General features: G+C 37.3%; 1 protein-coding gene across 24 annotated transcripts in view; it reads left to right on the top strand.

Moving 5' to 3' along the window:
• The window catches only part of NRCAM (neuronal cell adhesion molecule), a 303,075-nt gene that overhangs the window by 256,252 nt on the left and 23,166 nt on the right, over nucleotides 1–23,657 (top strand). For 5 of the 24 annotated variants that reach the window (XM_049782984.1, XM_049782955.1, XM_049782992.1 and 2 more), the window contains 9 exons: nucleotides 2,670–2,867; nucleotides 2,965–3,035; nucleotides 6,730–6,955; nucleotides 7,928–8,043; nucleotides 12,565–12,769; nucleotides 15,231–15,353; nucleotides 15,973–16,158; nucleotides 17,301–17,336; nucleotides 23,338–23,457. In XM_049782984.1, the coding sequence (XP_049638941.1) occupies nucleotides 2,670–2,867; nucleotides 2,965–3,035; nucleotides 6,730–6,955; nucleotides 7,928–8,043; nucleotides 12,565–12,769; nucleotides 15,231–15,353; nucleotides 15,973–16,158; nucleotides 17,301–17,336; nucleotides 23,338–23,457 (1,281 nt within the window). The remainder of the gene's footprint in view (nucleotides 1–2,669; nucleotides 2,868–2,964; nucleotides 3,036–6,729; nucleotides 6,956–7,927; nucleotides 8,044–12,564; nucleotides 12,770–15,230; nucleotides 15,354–15,972; nucleotides 16,159–17,300; nucleotides 17,337–23,337; nucleotides 23,458–23,657) is intronic. The other 19 variants (XM_049783088.1, XM_049783054.1, XM_049783064.1 and 16 more) reach the window with 7 other exon arrangements.

The raw sequence follows: 23,657 nt of genomic DNA, 5'->3' as shown, positions 1-23,657 counted from the left end.
CCAGATGTGGCACAAAAAAGGGGGTGATTTTTATTGTAAAAAGCAAGACCAGATCAGAATCAGCAGAAACAGGAGATGGGTAGGTAGCAGCTAATCTGTTTATAAGGTTTGTTAGATTATACAGTGCCCAATTTTTCTTTAGTTATTGACTACTAAAAATTCATATTAATAAGTATTCATATGTGTGACTCTAACTCATCTAAATGGTTAGATATATTCTTTTTATCTAAGTGAACCATAATAAAAAAGTAAACACCAAGAAACTATATCCTGAAATGAGAAAGTTTGAGAATTTGTTTTTTGTTTGTTTGTTTTAAGTCACACTCAGTGTGGCTCAGGGGTTACTCCTGGCTCTGCACTCAGAAATAGCTTCTGGCAGGCTCGGGGGACCATATGGGATGCCAGGATTTGAACCACCATCCATCCTGGGCTGGCTGAATGCAAGGCAAACGTCCTACCAGCTGGGCTATCTCTCTGTTTGAGAATTTTTTAAGTTAGGAGGTTATGAGAATTTACACAAGAGATTATGATGAGTTATAATAGGCTGAAAAAGATGAAAGTCCTGAGAAATTATCAGATTTTGAATATATTTTAAGATAAAGCCTATAGAATCATTGATAATTTGAAAGATAGGAGCCATGAAGAACTGCAGGATTTGCTCTGGGTTGTTAATATCAGCTGGGGAAGAGGATTTGTATTAATCTTGGTCCTATCCATATTGTAGTCAGTCCTATAGTAGAAAAGCAAGTAAAGAGGCCGGAGAGATAACATGGAGGTAAGGCGTTTGCCTCGCATGCAGAAGGTTGGTGGTTCGAATCCTGGCATCTCATATGGTCCCCTGAGCCTGCCAGGAGCGATTTCTGAGCGTAGAGCCAGGAGTAACCCCTGAGCACTGCCAGGTGTGACCAAACGCACCCCCCCAAAAAAGCAAGTAAAATTGTTGAGTAACCCATTAATTAATAGTGTAAGCAGTTAGGAGGAGAGAGGAGGTAACAAAAATGTAAGGTCCATTCATTTGTGAGATTGTGTGTCACCAGTAACTAATGTAGAATGAAAGGAGAATTTTACTTCGTTTTTGGAACACCAAAGCATATTCTAGGTTATTTTTTGTCTGTAACTCATATCTTGATATATATATATATATATATATATATATATATATATATATATATATATATATATAGCACATGCAGGCAGGTAATTGATGACTATATAAAAGCCTACTTTTGCAAGAGAATATGTGCAGAAAAAATGTTTTAGCAGAGGCAGGAGAATACGCATGGAAAGTTTATCTTCCATTTCTGCACTCAGTTACTCTAGAAATACCAGTATTTTCACTGGATAAACTGTAAGAGATACATGTAATTCAAGTATATCACTCTATTAATTTTTTGTTGTTATTGTTTTTGGGTCACACCCAGCAGTGTTTAGAGGTCACTCCTGGCTCTGCACTCAGAACAAATATATCACTCTATTAATATATTTTGTTGTTGTTTTTGGGTCACACCCAGCAGTGCTCAGAGGTCACTTCCACTCCTGGCAGGCTCGGTAGTGGGGGACGACCATATGGGATGCCGGGATGCAAACCACCTTTGGTCCTGGGTTGGCTGCTTGCAAAGCAAATGCCTTACTGCTGTACTATTGCTCCGCCCCCCCTCCCCCGCTCTATTAATTTTACCACATGTAATACTTATCTTAACAAAGTATTTTGGTTCATTTGACAGTATATTTTAGAAATAATTCCCTCTCAATTCATAGGAAGCATCCCATTCATTTTTTTTTTTTTTTTTGGTTTTTGGGCCACACCCAGTAACGCTCAGGGGTTACTCCTGGCTATGTGCTCAGAAGTTGCTCCTGGCTTGGGGGACCATATGGGACACCGGGGGATCGAACCGCGGTCCCTCCAAGGTTAGCGCAGGCAAGGCAGGCACCTTACCTTTAGCGCCACCGCCCGGCCCCCCATTCATATTTTTTTAAGCTACACAGTATTCCTTTGTGTGGCTACATTCTCATTGATTTAGTCAGTGTTCTGTTGATGAACCTTTAGATTGTTTGCAATTATGTTGTTTCAATTGCAAAGATTCCGCATTATGGATTATTTTTCATGCATCTTTCAGCAGATGCACAAGCACATTTATTCAAGATAAATTGCTATCAGTACAATTTCTCAATCAAAGGGTATCTAAATTAAATATGTTAGATATTCTAAATTGGTGTCTATAGAATTTGTACTATTTTTCTTCTCCCTCAAATTTGAGGCTACTTAATCCCTTGTATCATAGTCAACAAAGTGCATTAAATTTTCCATTGCAAATCTATTCAGTAGAAAATAGTGTCTCGCTGCTGCACTTAATTTATGAAAAAAAACTTGACCATCTGTTCTTATCTACTTCCTTAGGGATGTATAGAGCTGTGAAAAACAGCTGTAAGTAACAAAATAGCCTGCTAAAGAAAGAATACATGTTAGCAAGAACTGAGTGTGCTTAAGTATTGTGGGTGGTGATAGAACTCTGAAATGAAAATATTTAAATGGAAATTTCTTTTTAAGTGACACAATTCCTCTTTGGGTAATCTTATCAAGATTATCCTGTGAGTTTTTCCAGGAATCATCCATTTGGGTGACTAAATTTAACATCTTGGGTTTGTTGTGTGTTTTTTGTTGTGGCCAGAATTTATTATTGAATATGAAGATACAATGCATGATGCAGGAGTCTGGCACCACCAAACTAAAGTTTCTGGAGCAGAAACTACAGCCCAGCTGACATTGTCGCCATATGTAAACTACTCCTTCAGAGTGATGGCCGTGAATAGCTTTGGAAAGAGCTTGCCTAGTGAGACATCTGAGCAATATCTAACTAAACCTGCAGGTAATACAGAATTGCTAAAGTATGAAAGAAAGTGAGAACATTTCCCACTGTTTGAAAAGACCAACACTTATATACATATGATTGCTTAACTTTCTAGAACCGGATACAAACCCCACCGCTGTGGAAGGAATAGGATCAGAACCTGATAATTTGGTGATTACATGGAAGGTGAGCTATGTGTGAAGCCCTTAAGCTTTTCTTGATATACATTAGTGTAGGAGTGTGTGTGGAGAGTTGATTTTTTAATATAATTTTTATTTTAATCATAGTGGCTTACATATCATTGACAATAATATTTTAGGTACATATTAACATAAAATCAGGGGAATTCCCATCACCGAATTGTCCTCCCTCCACCTCCGTTCCCGTCCTACTTCCCATATCCTCTTCCCTCACCCCCGGGGCTGCTAGAATATGTGGTCCCCTCTGTGCCTAGCTTACTACTTAGTGGTCTTACACCTGTTTGGTCTTGGTACCTCCCTAATCCCCCCCCCAAATTGGGAGGTGGGACTAGATAGTTCAAGTTATGTGGTTTTGTTTGAAGAAGAGAAAAGTAATAACCTGGAGAAAAGAAAAAGAAAAAAAGGATCAAATACTCCGGAAGTGGATGGAGTCCTTCTAGAGGCTTTCATCCTTGGTTTGAGAGACAAAGGGGAAAAAGAAGGTGAAACACCACAACAGTACATAAAGAACTATCAAATAAAATATCCAGTGAGCATTCCAAAAAAAAAAAAAGGGTAAACACCATATAAAAGCCATGGTATTGAGATAAAAAAAATGTGGCAGAGCACATAAGAAAAGAAAAGAAGAAAATAAATAAATAAATAAATAAATAAATAAATATAAATGGAGACATCCACTTCAATAGCCAAACCACAACAATGAAATCAACCAAAAAATAGGTAAGTAAGTAATAATAAAAAATTGTTTTGTGCTTTTTTTTTTTCCCTCCTGCCCTGGCACAGTAAATATTGGAGTCATTCAAAAAGGAATTTCCTTTGCCTAAGAGATACAGGGTTTCTCCACCCTTGAAGTATATTGTCATGGGATTAACTATTCATTTAGTCTCCCCTTGGTGCTTTTGTAGTGTATGGAAAACTTCTGCTCCGTCCTGGGTGATAAAATCAGACCTCTGTATCTAGAGGTCTCGGTATCTGCACGAGTCAAGGAGTTGAACTTACAATTATGTCTTCCTTTGTGGTTCTAGAAGTTCTGTTCCCTCAGTGTCGTTTTAATCCATCTTCTGTGGTTGGCGATCCTGGTCTTTGCGCTGATCCTACGAAGGGGCCTGGGATAGCCTCTTTCGTTATGTTTCCAGAAGTCCCCTTCCCTTGCAATAGTCTCAGACAGACCTCTGGAACTAGTGATCATAGTTGTTATGCAGGTCGTAGCTCACACCCTAGATTGGGCTTCTTTATTGGTCCCAGGATACATACAGTCTGGCCATGGTTCTGTCAGCCAGTCATCTGTAAATCGCGATCTTGGCATTTGGATAGACCAAAGGGTGACAAGTCTTCTGATTTTGTCTTATCATTAGCTGGTGAGGTAGGATAACTTGCTCTTAGGTCAAGTTGTTCCCATTTTCCTCGTTGTCAGGGTATCATATTAGGGCTGGCACTTGTTGATGTCTGAGCACTATTAAGGATGTCCCGTTTGGGATTTGTTTCCTGTGGCTATTGTGAAGAAGTAGAGTCGTTTCTATGTCTGTGATCCAGGGTTCAAGTCTGGACGGTTGGTGTCTAAGAGGTGATTTTTTAAAAAAATATAATATCTGTCTTTAGAACCCCATTTGGCACATTTGGGAGATTATTTTTCCATTCACTTTAGAGTCAATATTGTGCAGCAGTTAAAGTTTAATATTTGAAGGCACCATGAATGGGTCCTAGGATTGCCACTTACTAATCCTGGGATGCTAAGCCAGTTGGGCAACATCTCAACTATGTAGTTGTGTACTGGGAATCAGGGTAGAAACAATCTTCCAAACTGAAGGAATTAATATAATATAAGGCATCTAGAATAGTTCAGAGTATAAAAGACATAGCTGTCTGCTGTCTCGAGTCATCATTGCAGAGAACCATTTTGGTGGTTTGTGCTGCCAATTTATGTACTTTATGTTTCTTCCTTGACATATCTTTATTTCCTGGATTTAGAAAATTAATGTATGTTTTACTTATGTAACTTTGAATTTCATTTATATATATGCATACATAAATGTGTATATTTGCATTACTTTTGTATATTCTTTTTATTTTTTTTGTGGTTTTTGGGTCACACCCGGCAGTGCTCAGGGGTTATTTCTGGCTCCACGCTCAGAAATTGCTCCTGGCAGGCACAGAGGACCATATGGGGCGCCGGGATTCGAACTGATGACCTCCTGCATGAAAGGCAAACGTCTTACCTCCATGCTATCTCTCCGGCCCCACTTTTGTATATTCTTAAATACACATCCATGTAGAAATAAGATCAAATGACAAATTAACCTTTAGTAAAATTAAGCAGTATATTAGATTCAGTCAACAAGTAAAATAGAGAATGATTTAACAGTGTCACATACAAAAAGGAATAAAGAAAGCTGTATTATTTACATGTTTTAAACACCAACTACCTTTGGTTGTGAAAATAAAAGTTGGAGAAGCTTCTGTGTTATTTTCTTCAAGATAAAATTTACCCTTCAAAGCAGTGGTTTTTCAACAGTTAGTTCTTGAGCCCATGCCAGAAATGTCACAGTGATTTCCTGCCAGTTCCAGGAAAAAGTATTTGTCCTTAACACTTAAATCACTAGCAGTATTATTATAAATATTGACATATAAAAATATTGACTATAAATATTCTTACTCGGGGCCGGAGAGATAGCACAGCGGCGTTTGCCTTGCAAGCAGCCGACCCAGGACCTAAGGTGGTTGGTTCGAATCCCGATGTCCTATATGGTCCCACGTGCCTGCCAGGAGCTATTTCTGAGCAGATAGTCAGGAGTAACCCCTGAGCACTGCCAGGTGTGCCCCCGCAAAAAAAAATTCTTACTCTAAATGATGGTTTTTATCTTTGCCTAAGCAGTCTATGAAATTTTACTCTTATGTGCATCAATCCATGAGTATAAATTGATTGAAAAGCACTGCTTTAAAGTATTTAACTCAAGCAACTTTTGAATCTCATCAAAATGAAAAGTACTAAAAGATTCCTGGAGAACATTGTCTTTATTTTCTTATTTTCATTTGAGTGGAGGGGGTTTGGGCTACACCCAGTGATGCTAAAGTGTTACTCTGGCTATGTGCTCAGAAATCCCTCCTGGCTGGGGAGACTATATGGGACACCGGAGATCGGACATCTGTCCTGGTTTGTCCGCATGCAAGGCAAATGCCCTACCACTGTCCTATCGCTCTGGCCCTAAGAACATTGTTTCGTTAATACTTTTTAATATATACATATTTTTATAACTTATTGTGACCAAAGTGAATTATGAATCTTTCAAAGTAATATTTAAGGTACATAATGACAATGAATCAGGACCAATCCCACCACCAGTTTTGTCCTCCCTCCCCCCCTATTCCCAGCATGCATCCCATATCTCCCTCCTTTCTCCCCTAGAACTGCTAGTGTAATTGGTCCCCTCTGTGTATAGCTTGTTGTAGATTGGGTATCGATTCTGTTGTCATTGACTTTGGGTTTGGTGTTTAAGTCTGATTGTTTTTTATTTATACTCAGTGTTCATACAGCTGTTTGATCCTGGTACTTTGTTAATAGTTTTTAATTACTAATTTTCCTGTTCACTTTAAGTCAGGGAGTTGAGCTTGCTGTTTCTGTGAAAGGTTACATAGTTGACTTGTTTTACAAACTTTGATTATTTGGCTTTTTTCTCTTTCAGCCCTTGAATGGTTTTGAATCTAATGGCCCAGGTCTTCAATACAAAGTTAGCTGGCGCCAGAAAGATGGTGATGATGACTGGACATTCATAGTGGTGGCAAATGTGTCCAAATACATAGTCTCGGGCACACCAACCTTTGTTCCATACCTGATCAAAGTCCAGGCCCTGAATGATGCTGGGTTTGCTCCAGAGCCAGCTGTAGTCATGGGACATTCTGGAGAAGACCGTGAGTGTCTGATATGGTTTTGTTTATTCTTTTCTTCAGCAGAACAGACTTGTAAATTGAAGGCAAAACCTTTTCCAGAAGTGTTGAGCTTGAGAAGAAGAGAGGGAGGCAGAAATTATTTTGCTCAATATTTCTGAATTTAGGGGCCAAAGAGATAGCACAGTGGTAGGGCATTTGCCTTGCATGTAGCCAACCCAGGACTGATGGTTGTTCAAATCCTGGCATTCCATATGGTCCCCCATGCCTGTCAGGAGTGATTTCTGAGTGCAAAGCCAGAGTAACCCCTGAGCACCACTGGATGAAGCCCAAAAACCAAAGAAAACAAAAACTTTTTTTTCTGAATATAGCCTGCAATGTAAGTAATAAGTTTAGAGTGTTATAAGTTATTACTTAAAATAGAAAAGATTGTGGGGATTATGGGGTCTGAGCTATAGTAGAGTGAATAGGGTATTGACTTTCCAGGTGCCTTACCTGGGTTCAATCTCTGATGTCCAATATGATACCTTGAGCTCCACCAGGAGTACAGATGCAAATCCCTTAGAGCAGAGCCAAGAGTAAGCTTTTAGCACCACCAGATGCACCCCCAAAGAAAAGATTTTATTCTAAAGTTTAAAATAACACAAAAAAGGGGGCCCGGAGAGATAGCACAGCGGTGTTTGCCTTGCAAGCAGCTGATCCAGGACCAAAGGTGGTTGGTTCAAATCCCGTGTCCCATATGGTCCCCCGTGCCTGCCAGGAGCTATTTCTGAGCAGACATCCAGGAGTAACCCCTGAGCAACGCCGGGTGTGGCCCAAAAACCAAAAAATAAAAAAAATAAAAAAATAAAATAAATAAAATAGCAAAAAAAATCTATACAAAATATCTATTCTCAGGCTATCGCATAGGGCAGGGGCTGACTTTTAGACATATGATATTTTGCATGAATTTCAAAATAATATTGATACTTCTACTCCCTTCCTGTCTTTTTCTAGTCCCAATGGTGGCCCCTGGAAACGTGCAGGTGAATGTGGTGAACAGTACCTTAGCTGAGGTGCACTGGGATCCAGTACCACTGAAAAGTATTCGAGGACATCTGCAAGGCTATAAGGCAAGTAAAGGGAGATCTCACATGGACTTTCCTTAATAACAGGCTTCCAGATGTCAGTTTCATCTGGCATACCCTTGACCAAAGAATATCTTGATCTTTCTTCTCTGCCAATTTTATCCCTTCAGACAGAACACTCATACATAGGCAATGAGACCATATCTCACTGCATCCCAAATAAGAATGTGTGCTTGTTTGTTTTGCATTACATCATGTTTATTTTTCTTCTGTGTCAATTCTGTGCATAAGTTCATTTTACTTACAAATTATTTCTCTTCCTTCTCCCTAGATGAACTAATAGTCTACCAATAAAACAGTTAATATGAGTAAAGATACTACAAACAAATGTTTTATACTAGAATAAAACTAACTGCCCTGTGTTTTATTTATTTTTTTTTACAATTTGTAAGAACTGTGGTATTTTTGTTTAATTTAATTTAATTCATTTTATTTTATTTTAATTTTTTATTTAAAAGAAATTCACAAACATGATTATAGTTGGGTTTTAGTCACAAACAGAACACCCCCCTTCACCAATGCAACATTCCCACCCCCAATGTTCCCCCTCCCTCCTTCCCATCCCCTGCCTGTATTCGAGACAGGAATTCTACTACAGTTATTTTTTTTAAGTTCAGTAAGCTGTTTTTTTTCTTTCTTAAAGGATAAGTGTTAAAAAAAATACAGTAGTAAAGATATGAAAGTGGCAATCGGCATTTTTTGCATAGGCCCAGAAAAATATGGGGAAAATGGGGGGAGGAATCCTTGTTCTGATTATAAGAAGGCCTCACCCCAGAAGTTTATTGGCATAAGACCAACTCTGGGCTCCAGGCATACCAGTCTGTCCAACCTCTGAGTCATTCTCCATGGTCCCGGTGAAACTTTTTTGCACTTTAGCTGTTGTTGGTGTCAGGTTCCTGTATTTAAAGATTATGGATTCTGTGCATTTCCTTCATTGAAGTCAGGCTGATATGGAGCATCCTCTAGTTTCACCTCACCATTAGATGTGGAGAGACCTGCCCTGCAAGTAGGTTGTTGCTAAGTCATCTGGGTGTTGAGAGCAGTCTTTGGAGTAAGTCAATGCCAGAGCAGAGCAGTGGTAGGGTCTGGTAAAGGTTGCGTCCTGTTAATGGTATAGACAATTATGGTTGTTTCCATAGATGGTACTCATTGTTCAGGGGTGTATGGGCAATGCCCATTCTTCTGAGATCTAAGCCAAATCATTATGCCAATGTTCAGGGTATAAGGCCTAACTACATTACAAAATTTGTGTTCCCATCTCTATTAGATAGGAACTTGTTTGCATATGTAATATTTTCCTATTTTAATGTGTCTATGCAAAAGAGAAACAATGCCACAAGGTATTGTTAGTGCTTCTGGGGGCCGAGGGAGCAAGTCCAACATTCCCCGTAATTTGGTTCTAACATAAATTCTTTACAGAGATACCCTTCTACCAGCATTGCTTATTGGAAGGTCTCAAAGGGGAAAAAGCAAACAAACAAACAAACAAAAAAAAAACAGTGGGCAAAATTGTCACTATATAAGAGAATACTCAAAAAGAGTTATAGATGCTAAGGGAATACATCTAAGATACACACATGACCCTTTTAGGTTTTAGAAATAGTTGGGGGGGGGGTGAGAGTGTTGTTTCCGGAACACCACTTTGGTCTGTAATTTGGCCATCTGGAGTCTATAAACAACTACCAGCACTCCTGTAACAGGAAATGTCTTTGAGTGGGCATCTCGGAAAGTGATTATGGTAGCAAGCACAGGTATCCAATGAAGGGAATTGGAGGATAGGAGTTCGTTGATAATAAAATTGATAGGAACAGAGTTTTGGTTTCTTCTCAGGCTGAGAGTATATTTTTTTCATTTTGGGAGATGGCTGGCAGTTAGCTTGAGAGAGAATATCAATCTGCTTCATAAGGAGTGAAGACCTGAGGGTAAAAATGGTTACATGTGAGGTAATAGACAGTGGGAGTGAGAGTAATGAACTAGAAATGATCCTATAGGTGGTGAGCCAATGGGGGATGGGAATAATACAACATAGACATTCTATATATTGTAAACATAGATGAACACCAATGATATTCTATTTAACTATATGTTAACTATTTAATACAAAGTGGATTAAACTATATGATATCCAATAAATCTATATAAATTTTACACGCGGGGGCTATTGCCTCACATGGTTTGAGAATAGGGATTAGTGGGAAGGGCAGTTTACCAGTCCCCTCCCCCAATACAGGCTGCTGGTACAGGGTGGGGGGTGGGGGAGGCCTGGGGTCCCCTTTAAAATGCTCGTCGGGACCCACCTTGCTGGTACCACAGGCAGGCAGCCCAGGGTAACCCTGGAGTCTGGGAGAAAGGAGAGAGAAGGCTGTGGGGGGCAGCCAGAGGCCACATCTTCCCCTAAACTTGGCCAAAAAGTCTATAGCATGGAGTCATGTCACCCATGTTGCCTGCTGAAGCTTCCGGCTCCCAGAGAGGAGTTTGAATCCTTAATTATGCTGGAAGCAGAAGTTCACCAGTCCCCACCCCTGTGCAGGATGGGGGAGGCCTGGGGTCCGTCCCCTTTACAATGCTCGCCAGGTCCCACCTTGCTGGCACTCCGGGCAGGCAGCCCAGGGTCCTGGAGGAAGAAGAGAGAAGGCTGTGGGGGGCAGTCGGAGGCCACATCTTACCCTAAGCTTGACCAAAAAGCCTACAGCATGGAGCCATGCCATCCCTGTGTTGCCTGCTGAAGCTTCCGCTGCCCTGTGTTTTAAACCAATACTGACCACGTGTATTGAGCATACAGAGTTATTCTAAAACTGTCTAATTGTCTAAAACTGATTTAGACATTTGAAAAAATAATTTACACTATACTTCAGGATCACATAGTCCCAACTGGGTCCTGAATGTTTTTTGTTCTCAGCACAAAAATAGCAATGGAGATTTTTTTTAAATTTATTCTTATATCTAAAATTAAGTCACTCTTTGTTTTAGTTAACCCTGATCCCTAGGGATCATGTTTCTGCACTGCATCATGTAGAATTTCTTCTTCATCTTTGTCAGATTATGTATATATATTCTGACTTCTGAAAATTTCTTTTTAAATTCCTCGTATGACTTTTAAAAGAAGTCAATAAATTAAGTTTATAATATTTTTTTATTTTAATTGTCTTTTGTTTTTTCATTTCTTTTTTTCTTTTACTTATTTATTTTGAGTTTGGAACCATACCCAATGGCAGTCAGGGGTTCTGGCTGTCCACTCTGAAATAACTTTTGGCAGGCTCAGGGGGCCAATTGGGATTCTGGGGATTGAACCTGGGTTGGCTGCATACAAGGCAAGCACCCTGTGGCCCCAATTATTTTAATTTTCTAAGATTTTTTAAAGCAGTTTATTTATTTATTAATTTATTGGTTTTTGGCCGGTAATGCTTAGGAATTACTCCTTGATCTGTGCTCAGAAATCACTCCCAGCAAGCTCAGGAGGCCATATGGGATGCCAGGAATTGAACTGGGTCCGTCCAGGGTTAGCCACATGCAAGGCTAACCCTTACACAGCCTTACTTTTGTGCTATCTCTCAGGCCCCAATTTTCTAAGTTTATTTGAGGCATCATAATTGACAATACTATTCATAATAAGATTTCACACAACCAACATTCCAACCCCATACCTTCCAACAGAGTGTCTGCTTCCCTCCTCCATTGTCTCAGGTCCCTGAACCTCAACCTTCCATCTCTGTCCCATGTTAAACCCAGATTGTAAACAAAATTATCTTTTTCTATACCACCTCTCCAAAATCTGTGCCTACAATGTAGTACAAAAAATAAGTACATTATAGAATACAAGCAATTTGACTCAAAACTCCTAAGCCTGGAGTCAAAAATCTATTATGTCCCTTAATAGTCCTGGGTGGTAGGCAAGTCCTGTAGGGTTTAGATTAGATTAACTAATACATGATATATGAAATTGTATTAACTTTGGGAAGGTATGGATATATTGGGGGAAAATTTTTATTTTTAGGATAATTACAGTTCAAGAGACTTAAGCCCTTCTATTTTCTTCTTGATGTCCTGGAGAAAATTATATGAGTTTCATGATGTCTCAGTTATTTTTATGTCTACAATGATTACTTAATGTCAATGATAAGTTTTTGGAAACTGTGACTTTAAGTGAAATATTTCACCAAAACAGATCTTTGAATAACTTCATTTCATTCATCAACTGGAATTTTTTTTTAGATCAATGTCATAATATAAAGATGTTGAACAAACATGTTATTTGAGGCCTTTCTTGTACTTTCAAAGAAGTTGTATTGTTGAAATCACCACTTTCCATAATTTAATTTCAGTCTATCTGCGTTTTTCTACTCTCTTGCTTTAGGATCAATAGCCATCAGTTTTGCCAGTAATAATCCTTTGAAGTGTGCCAAGGGAACATTCTGGGAATATAAGCAATAACACTTGAATTTTTTGAGCCTAAGGACTTTTTTTTTCTTTCCTGTATTCCCCTAACTTCTGTTCTTGCTGTTTCAGATTTACTACTGGAAGGAACAGAATTTACCTAAAAGAAACAGGCGCCACATTGAGAAAAAAATTCTGACTTTCCAGGGCAGCAAAACTCATGGCATGTTGCCTGGTCTAGAGCCCTTTAGCCACTACACTCTGAATGTCAGAGTGGTCAATGGAAAAGGGGAAGGCCCAGCCAGCCCTGACCAAGTCTTTAACACCCCAGAAGGAGGTATGTGGTGGACATAGTTTTGGGATCTTAGGAACATAAGGCACAACTTGAGGGACTTTGCATGACCGAAGGACCTCCAAATGTTCTGAAGACAAATATGATTTTCTTGTTGTGCAGAAGAAAACTTGTAGTGTATTGGCTTATATATTATGAGCAACCACAGAACACATACTGCCTGAACACACTGAGATTGGCAGTGCAGTTATATCACTTCTCAGCCTCAGTTATCTCATTCGAAAAGCATGAGAACTAAATTGTAGCTATGAAAAGATACATGAAAAAGAATTATCTTTGTGTAAGTGGCAGTCTACTTCTAAGGCTTTCTCAGTATGCCTTCCTGATTTATTGTAAAATTGCACTGAGTTAGAAGGTCTTGACTGAGTTCATTGGGAAGAGAAGGGAAAGGATCTATGAATTAAGTATGGCCATTTCTCAGGTACCTGGACAAGAGGTTCCAGTAGACACTGATAGAGGGAGTCAAGGCAGAAGGAGATAAAGTATAAGGACATGTGAGCACAGTAGGTAAAGGAACTTGTAGTAAGAGGGATTTGGCCAGGCATGAAAACGGGCTTTATCTCATTTGAATTTTGACTTATCCTTATAAGATGATCTTGATCACTAGCTTATGTGGGTTCCTTAGATCTATATTCAGTAAAATCATTCCTATCTGAACTCTTCTGATTGAAGGGCTCAGCATCTTGACAGCTTTCGAACAGTCCATTAGAGTCATCCTGATTCTGCACTTTAATTTCATCACAGTTGCTTGTCCTTATTCTCACTGTAGCAGTTACAGCTCTGCACAGGTTTACACTAGTGAGCTGTGTCACACTTTAGTCCTTTAGATGAGTCAGAGAAAGGTGTTATAGAAAATATGTTTGGGGCATAAACAAATGAGAAAGGTAAGGCATATGTCTGAAGATATGAACAACACAGATTACTTCAGGGATCTAAAAGTGGTGTGGCCAGTAATGATGAATAAAGAGAAGCCTGAAGCACCTTGAGTGACAGGATATTAACTTGCAAGCCAGATGCTCTTAACATGGAGATTGAAGTCTCCAGAGGTCAGAAAAATGGATTTCAGGAGCTCTACAGACCACCTAAAATAATGTATAAACTGTGTATATTTTGGGGGGAGACTTTGTGGCTATCCTCAGATTCTTAAGAGGGTTTTTTATCTCCAAAGAAAAAATTCACTTATTGGCTTAGAGATAATTAAGGACTGGACTGTATATCAGAAGTGTCAAGAGTGCAGACAAAAGCCTGATGGTTGTGGTGTTAGAGACAAAAAGGAGGAAACAGGTTTAACATTTATTGGCAGATTTGACACAGCCTTAGAAGTTGGCCACTTCTGAGGCAGATTATCAGAGAAAGGATTAGAGGGAGAAGCTGAGGTAAACACCCTTGTCTCCAGATAATGTCATAGGTGAGCCAACGTGATAGTACAACAGGTAAAAACACTTACCTTGGCATGCAGTTGACCCAGGTTTGACCCCTGGCTCCCATATGTTCCCCCAGCACTTCCAGGAGTAGTTCCTGAGTGCAGAACCAGTAGTAACACTTGAGCATCATCAATTGTGAACCAAAAACACACATCATAAAAAGGGTCAAGGGTTACAGTGATGGTGCCATTGCCAGGAGTAGGGAATATGGTAGATTGAGCTGAGGAGGAACCAACATGCAGGGAAGCTGCCACCATTCACCCCTAGATGAAATGAAAGAAACACAACAGACATGATTTCTCTGGTCATTTGCCAGCTCCTGCCATCGAGGACCTGGCTCCCCACAGGCCATCTCCAAAGCAAGGGCAGTGCCAGCAATGGAGCCTTTATCCATTTCCAGGAGACTCCAAACATCTATTGACTCCTGAGTTAAGAGCTTCCCTGCGCCTGGGCACGTGCCCAGACCCCAGCACACAGGGTGCTCTGATTGCTTGTGTGATAGGGAAAGAAAATGTCCTTAAGCACCCAGAACACAGCTGTGTCTACTCAAATGCCTGATGCTTCAACTAAGACACTGATCATAAACATGTAGATATTCTGACTCTGTAAAAATACTCGCTCTAGTTCCTATAAACACAGACATTCTATATATTTTGAGAGGATAGTTTTAATGACTCAATAGGAAAGGGAGATGAAAAAAGCAAAGTGAGTGCCCTTCACAAAATTCTATCAAGGCATTTTCAGCTGACTCGGGAATGAATTCAGGATTGAAGAGATAGTATAGCAGATAGGTGGCGTGCCTATCCCTGACACCCATATGATTCCCCAAGACCTCCTAGGATTAATTCTGAATACAAAGCCAGGAGTAAGCTCAGTGTCCCAAAAACAAAGGGAGCAAGTTACAGAAAGCAAAGACCTTGATGAAATGTGGGTTCATGGTAAAATATATCATTTTAATACTTTTTAATCTTTTGAAGCATTCAAAATCTCTGTGTTCAAAATCTCTCTGTTCTTATTTCAAGTCCCCAGTGCTCCATCATCTTTGAAGATTGTGAATCCAACACTGGACTCTCTCACTTTGGAATGGGATCCACCAAGCCACCCAAATGGCATTTTAACTGAATATACCTTAAAATTTCAGCCAAGTAAGTTATTGGGAGAAGGGAAAGAGAAAATGTGATTTTAAAAAATGGAATAAGAAATAAAAAACAAATGTAACCTTAAAATACAACCTGGTTAATTCTTATGTAGATGTAGAAATGTACATTGACCTGCGAGGGTTATCCAGAAGAAACTACAAACCATACTCCTTAAAAAAATTATATATATACCATTGAAAATTAAATCATCTGTATGTTAATATTGACCTCTGAGTGTGGCATTGAGGAAAGCTTACCTTTAGATCAATAGGTGCTACTTATAACTAGAAACCAATAGAAAGATGTCCCTTTGGCACAAGACCTCTAAAGATAAGATTTGGGCTTATTTAATAATGCATGACTTCAGCTGTAAAAACACAGAGATAAGAAATGCTATTGTGATTCAACTATAAAATTCCCCTATATTATAAGCCAATGGAAAATATTTTTCACTTTGTTATACCATATTACAGGAATTATAAAAGGTTATCAGTTATGTCAGAGAGTGCTAGGATTATAAAATCAATATAATCTAAGCTTTACTTTATCTGTTGACACTGATTTTTAATAATATTCTCATAGCAATTAATGGGGAATTAACCTGTTTGTTATTTCTTGTTAACAGTTAACAACACACATGAATTAGGCCCTATGGTAGATTTAAAAATTCCTGCCAACAGGACACACTGGACGTTAAAAAATTTAAATTTCAGCACACGATATAAGTTTTACTTCTATGCACAAACATCAGCAGGAGCAGGAAGTCAGATAACAGAGGAAGCAGTAACAACTGTGGATGAAGGTAAGATTGGTATGTATAAAATCTATATAACTAAGTATTATTAAATAAAAACTTTTCAAGTTTATGCTTTTGTATTTCTTCTTACAGTCGAATATCCATCTTACCTAATAAATACAAACACTTTTAATTTCTCATTCTGATATAATGTCAATGACTTACTATTAGAATAACTATTTTATATATTTTTAGATTCATATTAATTATATTGAATAATTGAGGTGATGTGGGAAATTGCAATATTTGTTACACTTTAAATTTAAAGTTTAAAATTGAATATAAAGTTTAAAATTAGTTTTTTAAATATCTACAGTAGTGCTCCATATGCACAGATTTACACATAAATAAATATGGATCATGATAGGTCTAGTCTGAATCATCAGAAAATAATTGTCTAGACTACATACTAAGAAAATTGAAACAATTATTAAAGAATTCATTTATGTTGTTTGAGCATGGAACTTTGTATTTTGGTGTGCCATCTGGTACAGACAAAGTAAAATAGTCTCATTAACATAGCTAAAGAAGTAATTAACATCTTTATTTTATATTTTTTAAAATTATTTTGAAAATTTTAGATACGATAGGTAAATTATTTGTACCTGCCAAAGGTAATGCTTCAGCAAGGTTGGGAAACTGGTGACAAGTTTAGAGAAAACATTAAACTGATAGTAGGATTGGTTTTGGAATATAGAATGCCAGAAATAACTGTGTTATGAGCAACTTTATAAATGTCTAAAATAAAGAAATTTAACTTAACATAGGAAAATAATTGAGATGCAATGAAAGGGATTAAAAATATAAAAGATACTTCATTTTTGCATGTCTCTAAGTAGTAGGATTTCTTAAAGATTACTTGATTATATCCCATAAAATAAAAAATTCACATTTTTATCAAAAACTTGGGTAGAAATATTCTAAGCCTTCTTACATAGTAGACAAGTATGAGTCATGAACCTTAAGTAATTTGTGGATTTGGTTACTGAGTAAGTTTGGGGACACCAATAGATGTTTTCCCACGTACCTAGTATGGCACACTTCATTCTTCTTGCATGATTTAGCATTTTAATAACTGTTTTTATATAGCTTTACATGCTCATGGGTGTGTTACATCTAACTATACAGTCTCCTATTTCTGTTTCCCTTCATTAAAGCTGGTATTCTTCCACCTGATGTAGGTGCAGGCAAAGGTAAAATAATTCATCTGCATGATTTTATACATGTGTGAAGTTTGCAATGTTAAACATGGAAAAGTGCAGCATGGGTCAAAAAAAATGAGCTTTGCAACCAATAGAAAGCCACACAATGAATTCTAACTTTTTTCTCAAGGTTTTTTCCTGATCAAATTAAAATCCTAATCTTTATGCTGTTAATGAATGTTGGCTGAATCAGACAGAACAAAAACTATTCATTCATCACATAACCCTCTCTATGACCATGCCACATAATAAGAATTCAGAAATATTATTCCTGGACAAAAACATCATGTGAAAAAATCAGATCAACCAAGCTTCCTTCTATAGTCTGATTTAGATGGACTTCTCATAGACACAGTGTATATTTTTCTGACTTTATATAACACCACTCCTTTGGAAGGTCAGCTTGCCATTTATTTTCCTAAAACTTGGCCTGGGTCTAAAAGTCACACTTGGATCCCTACCAGCAAGTATTCAAGTCAGCCTTGCATGCGTAGCTCAGTTGTGTTGTTCCATCCTTTCTTCACCAAACTGCTCTTTTCCTTCTCTTGAGTGACAGCCAACAACCCACAATGGATTCTTTTTGTTCTCCTTTATTTCTTCCAACTCTCTGAAAGGAATAGATTTATTGGAAAAATTATGTTTGACTACATTGTTATGTATGTTCTACTTGAGGCACTCCCAAATATCCCCTCATCTCTGACTTTCTGTTAGTTTTAGGTTGAACTACTAGCTTTTTACAGAGCAGAATCCTCCTCAGAGAGCATTTTTCAGCAGTAATATCCAGGGCCAGGATTCTTTGGGCTTTGGCAAACTGAATTTAAATATAAATAGCAAAAATGAAGATAAAAAGTAATAAGTACTGGGGCCCGAGAGATAGCATGGAAGAAGGGTGTTTGCCTTGCACGCAGAAGGACGGTGGTTCTAATCCCGGCATCCCATATGGTCCCCCCCCCACCCCCGAGCCTGCCAGGAGCGATTTCTGAGCATAGAGCCAGAAGTAACCCCTGAGCGCTGCCAGGTGTGATTCCCCCCCCCCAAAAAAAAAACCCAAAATAAAAGTAGTAAGTATTTTGTTCTTAATCATTCAAATCTTATGAGTTTAGGCTTAATAATTTCTTTTATTAGAAATCTACCTTGGTAAATTATAAAATATATGTCAAATATACTTTGAAGCAACTGAATAAAATTTATGGTCACTTTCAGTAATCATGATGTGAGATTTCTGTAGACTTGAAAGAACAAAGATGAACAAACATAAGAATTCTATAATATTTTATAACAATGTAAGCCTTTTTTCATAATTATACATACATATGCCTCTTTTCTACAATAATTATATAGCAACTGCAATTCTTAGCTGCTTTACAATAATTTACTACTGTGTTCTACTATTAAAGAAAAACTTGCCTCCTTCTTAGTATAATAGTGGACCTGTCACTCTGCCTCTTGTGTAAAATGAATAGCAGAATAATGGAGCTGCACCATGTTTTGGTTTTCTATAGATTTTTCATGTTAGATGTTTACTGGAAAAGAACATCAACCCTTTTAAAAATTAATTTAAAGTTAAACAAATCTGATAAAGAGTTTAATATTTTTTAATAGAGACTAAACCGTTTGGTGTGTTAAAGAGGATAAGCAAGGTCTGTGAGCTGGGGATCAAACTTATAACCTAGCATATGTTAAGCATGTACTCTACCACTTGAGTTATTTCTCAGGTCTCAAGATTTTAGACATTTTTCTAAATAATTTTGAATTTCTTATGATTATGCAGATAAAAAATGTAGTAATAGAAGTCCATGAACCCCTAACATAAAAATCTGATGAATTTTAGACAATAAAAGGAAATTATGTTTAAATATTTAAGCTAAATATAATTTCATTTTGTATACATTTTCTTAAAGTACAGTAGTAATTAAATACTGTGCATATAAAATGCTGGCCATTTTACTGTGAAAATATTTTAAATTGCTCAAGAATAAATTTATAACAGATTTTCTATCTTTAAAAGTATTACTTTTTTTTTCAAGCTAAGAATGAATACTTCTTTTTTTCTTAAGAAAAATGTTCCTGTACAGAATTTAGATGCTCTCTGAAAAAGAAGAAAATTTTCTCCATTATCCTTCTGAATATTAGTTATCTGCCATATTCTTTATCCTTAATACTTTTATACTCTAATTTAAAACTAAATGAGAGTAAAAGAGAGATGAAGAAAATAAGAATGATATTTGGTCTATATAGCAATATCTAGAAACTTTAATTTTGATCACAAAGGGGAAAAGATATAAATGATCAACTTTAAGAATTTTTAACATTTTAAGAAGTGTTGATGAAACCATGTCTTCAAATGCATAGTTACAAAAGAACCTTTTAAACTAGAAATTAGAAGCCAGGGTAAATTCAGTATGCCCCATTAACTATTTTCCTAATCATTTACCTCAACATAATACATAATAAGTAGAAAAAACAGTATTCTTGAAATATTTAGGAGTCACTTATTTTGATCCATGCCCTTGTTCAGTTAAAACCATCAGTAACTATGAAAGAATTTTTATGAGTTAGTTACATTTATTCAATATTTATGTCACTTTTAGTACTTTATGGTTCTGGGATCTCAGGAAATAGATTAGTAAAGAATTCTATAAAATCAATCCAAATAATATAAATAATGAATTTGAATTATGAAGTTGAGGACTAATTAGTACTGATAGACCAATAATGATTTTTCTAAAGCATTTAAATGTCTGACCATCTGTACCAGTCAGTAGTAATAAATTTTTGGAGGTGACTAATTGTAGTATAGCAAAAACTAACTAAGCATGTCAGGATCTAAATTTCATTCTTGGATCTAAATTTCATTCTTGGACCTAAACAGAAGCCAACTGTGATTAGTAATTGATGAGCAGAGAAGGGCACTGAGGAGTTGGCATGGACTCCCTTCCGATTGTCAGATGCTTACTATGTTGAGAGTCTGTCCACTTGGGTCATAATAAAATTAATCATGAAAGTTATAACAAATAATTAACAAATAAATACAACTAATAACTATTCTAATAATGCTAATGAAATTAAATAACATTAAACAATAAGACTGTGTAGAAGGTTCTCTAAGTTCAACAGCTAATATCCTCTGGTGTGTCAACTCTACAAGCCTCTTTCATATTTTTCATTTGATGGGGGAATGGACAAACCTGGCATTGCTCAGTGTTTACCAGGCTCTGCTCTCAGAGATCACTCCTGATAGAGCTTTGGGAGCAAGATGGGATTCCAAGGAGTAAACTTAGGGTTGGTCATGTGCAGGACAGACTGCTATCTCTTTAGCTAAACGATGATGAAAGACTCTTTTGATTGCAGTGTGTGTTTGTGGAGGCCTCATCTGGCATAACTATTCCTGGTTCTGTCACATTGCAGTTCTCAGGTGACCATACACAGTACAAGAGATCAAACTAGGGACAGCTATATACGGGGCAAGCACTATACCCATTGTTCTCTCTCTCCATCCCACCAGCCTCTTTCCAATGTACTATGTGTCATAATAATAAGAATACCTTTGATATGCTTATAATCTAGCAAGTAAGACTAACACAAAGGTAAAAATAGCCAGTAAACTAGTAATCTGAACAAAATGTTGACATAAAGGAATGAACAATTTTGCCAGACAGAATTAGAAAAAGCATCACAAAGAAAATAATTTCAATTGGTGATTAAAAACAAATAGAATTTTTGACAGATGTATCATATGTTAGGTGTACAGATGAAGAAGGGGCCAGGGGGTTGAAAGCCCACAGGATATTTGGACTATTGCTGCACTCCAGTTTGTTGAAAATGTAGTCTGTCAGAAAAAATAAGAATCTGAGATATAATGAAAATGAATCTGAGATGTAATAAAGCCATGAATGGCCATGAATACCCGGCTAAAAAAGCTATGTTTGCTATGGGTAGAGGTAAGCCATTCAAATTGTAAAGAAGGAAGTAACAGGATCTGAGCTATAAGTTAAAATGAGGGGACCAGCTCTTATTGAATGGACCTAAAGCAGGATTACTGCAAGGATTAAGAAAAAAAGACAGATCTAAGAGAGAAATGCATGGGGTCAGGGGCCTAATAGCCTCTTGGACCAAGAGCCCAGTCTGTCCTTTCAGTACGATATTGTTTAGAACCAGAAAATAAAAATAACACGAATGAAGGCAAACATAGAGTTGCCTATCTGTGTTAATCTAACCTAGCTAGTCATTTACATATCAAAGGGGACTAAAGTGGCTAATGCAAAAGTCTTTGGATTGTCTTCTGGAAGAGGTGGCAGAGAAGAGTGAATACCAGAACTCCCAACAATAGAGCCTTCCTTAAGGGTGTCAGAGCCCTAATAATTAAGGATACCTAAATTACCTTTTCAGCTTCTCTCTTCAGACTCATCTTTCTAGCTAAGCATATTTATTTCCTGGATGTCAGTATATCCAACAATTTAGGGGACTCAGATGTAAGTAGTAACACTGGTAGAATCTACAAAGAAACACTGTTAAGAAGAAGGGGACAGAAAATAGGATCTAAGAAATCCCTATTCAGAAATAGCATCTGTCCCTTAGTCTGGCAAGTCACAGATGCTCGATAAATATTTGTTCAGTATGTAAGAAAGTAGATGAATAGCAAATAAAGGGAAAGAGAATGAGAATCTCTGTGATAAAAGTGGTCAAACATTTAAATATGTCATTTTTAGTTATGCAGTCAAGGTAAGACTGAAAGGCTTGTAATAGCATATCCTGATGACTGTAGAATCTTTTCCACACTAGCAAACATTGAGTGAGCATTATCTCATCTCCATAAGAATTTAGGAAGCTATTTAACTTAAACTGTGATTTTATAATCATGATGCATTGTGAACACTTAACATATACTGTTGTTTTCTTCTCTGTGATGTGTCAGGAAAAATAGTTCTTACTCCTTTTATTTATTCTATCTTCAAGTCAGATAAGGTGTATTCGGCGATTATTTTTACAGCTTCTCTTCTAGATACCCTAATCTTCCAAAATTTCTTCAGCAAGCCCTCACTTGGGTCTCTGAATTCCCCCAAAGAGATTCTTAAAGAACGTTGTGTCTCAAAAGAGTTCAAAAGTTGCTGGTGTTTGTTTGATTTTTGATTCTGGGTCTTCCCAGGTAGTGATGGGGGAAAGGAGACAGCAGCATTTTGGACTCTGAGACCATATTGGTACCCAGGCTCCAACCTGGGATTCCAACATTCAAAATAGGTCAACCCATTGATCTACATATCTCCCTCAATCTTACAAATGCTAGTCTAAGACATGCTAGTCTAAGACACATCTTTTCTTGCATAAATTCTTTAAAGATCTGCACTGAGATTATAAATAGTTGCTGGCTATTTTGGTTTTTGGAGGGTAAGAGGACTTTGGGACACAACCAGTGGTGCTCAGGGTTTTCTGGCTTTGTGCTTAGAGGTAACTCCTATAAATGCTCAGGGGGCCATTACGCAGTGCCAGAGTTTGAACCATTTCAATTGAGTGCAAGATAAGCACTTTAACTAACCCCTGTGCTATCTCTCCAGCCCTGCTATTGGATTTTACCTCCTACCGCTGGAATTCAGTGATTTCTCCCTCAAGAATTAGCAATTCTTTTCCCCTTCATACATTATTCCCCACCATTCATCAGTAAATTAATACCCTTATGTTTCCTAGGACTGTATCTGATGAACAACAACAGTTTACATTGCTCTGACTCATATGTTAATCATATCATAGAGCTCATTGATTTTAATGTTGTACTTCATTATTTCTGATTATGAATTTATGTCCTAATCCTGTAGTTTAACAAATGAAATATGTATCTATAATGAAAGTGCAGTGTGCACAAAACCTGAATTTTATCAATAAACTCTAATTTAATTTTACTTGTGCAATATCAGAGTACTTTAATTTATTTTATATCTGTGTATTGTGCTATAATTTGAATGTTTGTTTTGTTTTTCTATTGTATATTTATTTCAAGCTGCAAATCCCAAGATCAGCAATCTTACTGCTGCAGCTGCTGAGACCCATGCCAATATCAGTTGGGAATATGAGGGACCAGATCATGTGAACTTTTATATTGAATATGGTGTAGTTGGCAGTAAGAAACAATTTCATTACCTGGTTTTTAATTTGGGGATGCATTTTAAGAAATTAAGAAAAGTTTTACAGATGATCCTGAGAAAATTATTAAATTATTAAATAAATTAGGTTTATCAAAATATTATAGTGAGTTATAAACCTATATAGTTTATACAAAGCTAAGAATCATTATGTTATTAAATACAAGGAGCACATTAA

This window comes from Suncus etruscus, chromosome 1 (assembly GCF_024139225.1).
Source record: "Suncus etruscus isolate mSunEtr1 chromosome 1, mSunEtr1.pri.cur, whole genome shotgun sequence".
Classification (NCBI taxonomy): domain Eukaryota; kingdom Metazoa; phylum Chordata; class Mammalia; order Eulipotyphla; family Soricidae; genus Suncus; species Suncus etruscus.
The sequence above is the reverse complement of the archived record's forward strand: the minus strand, read 5'-3'. Positions and strand labels throughout refer to the sequence as shown.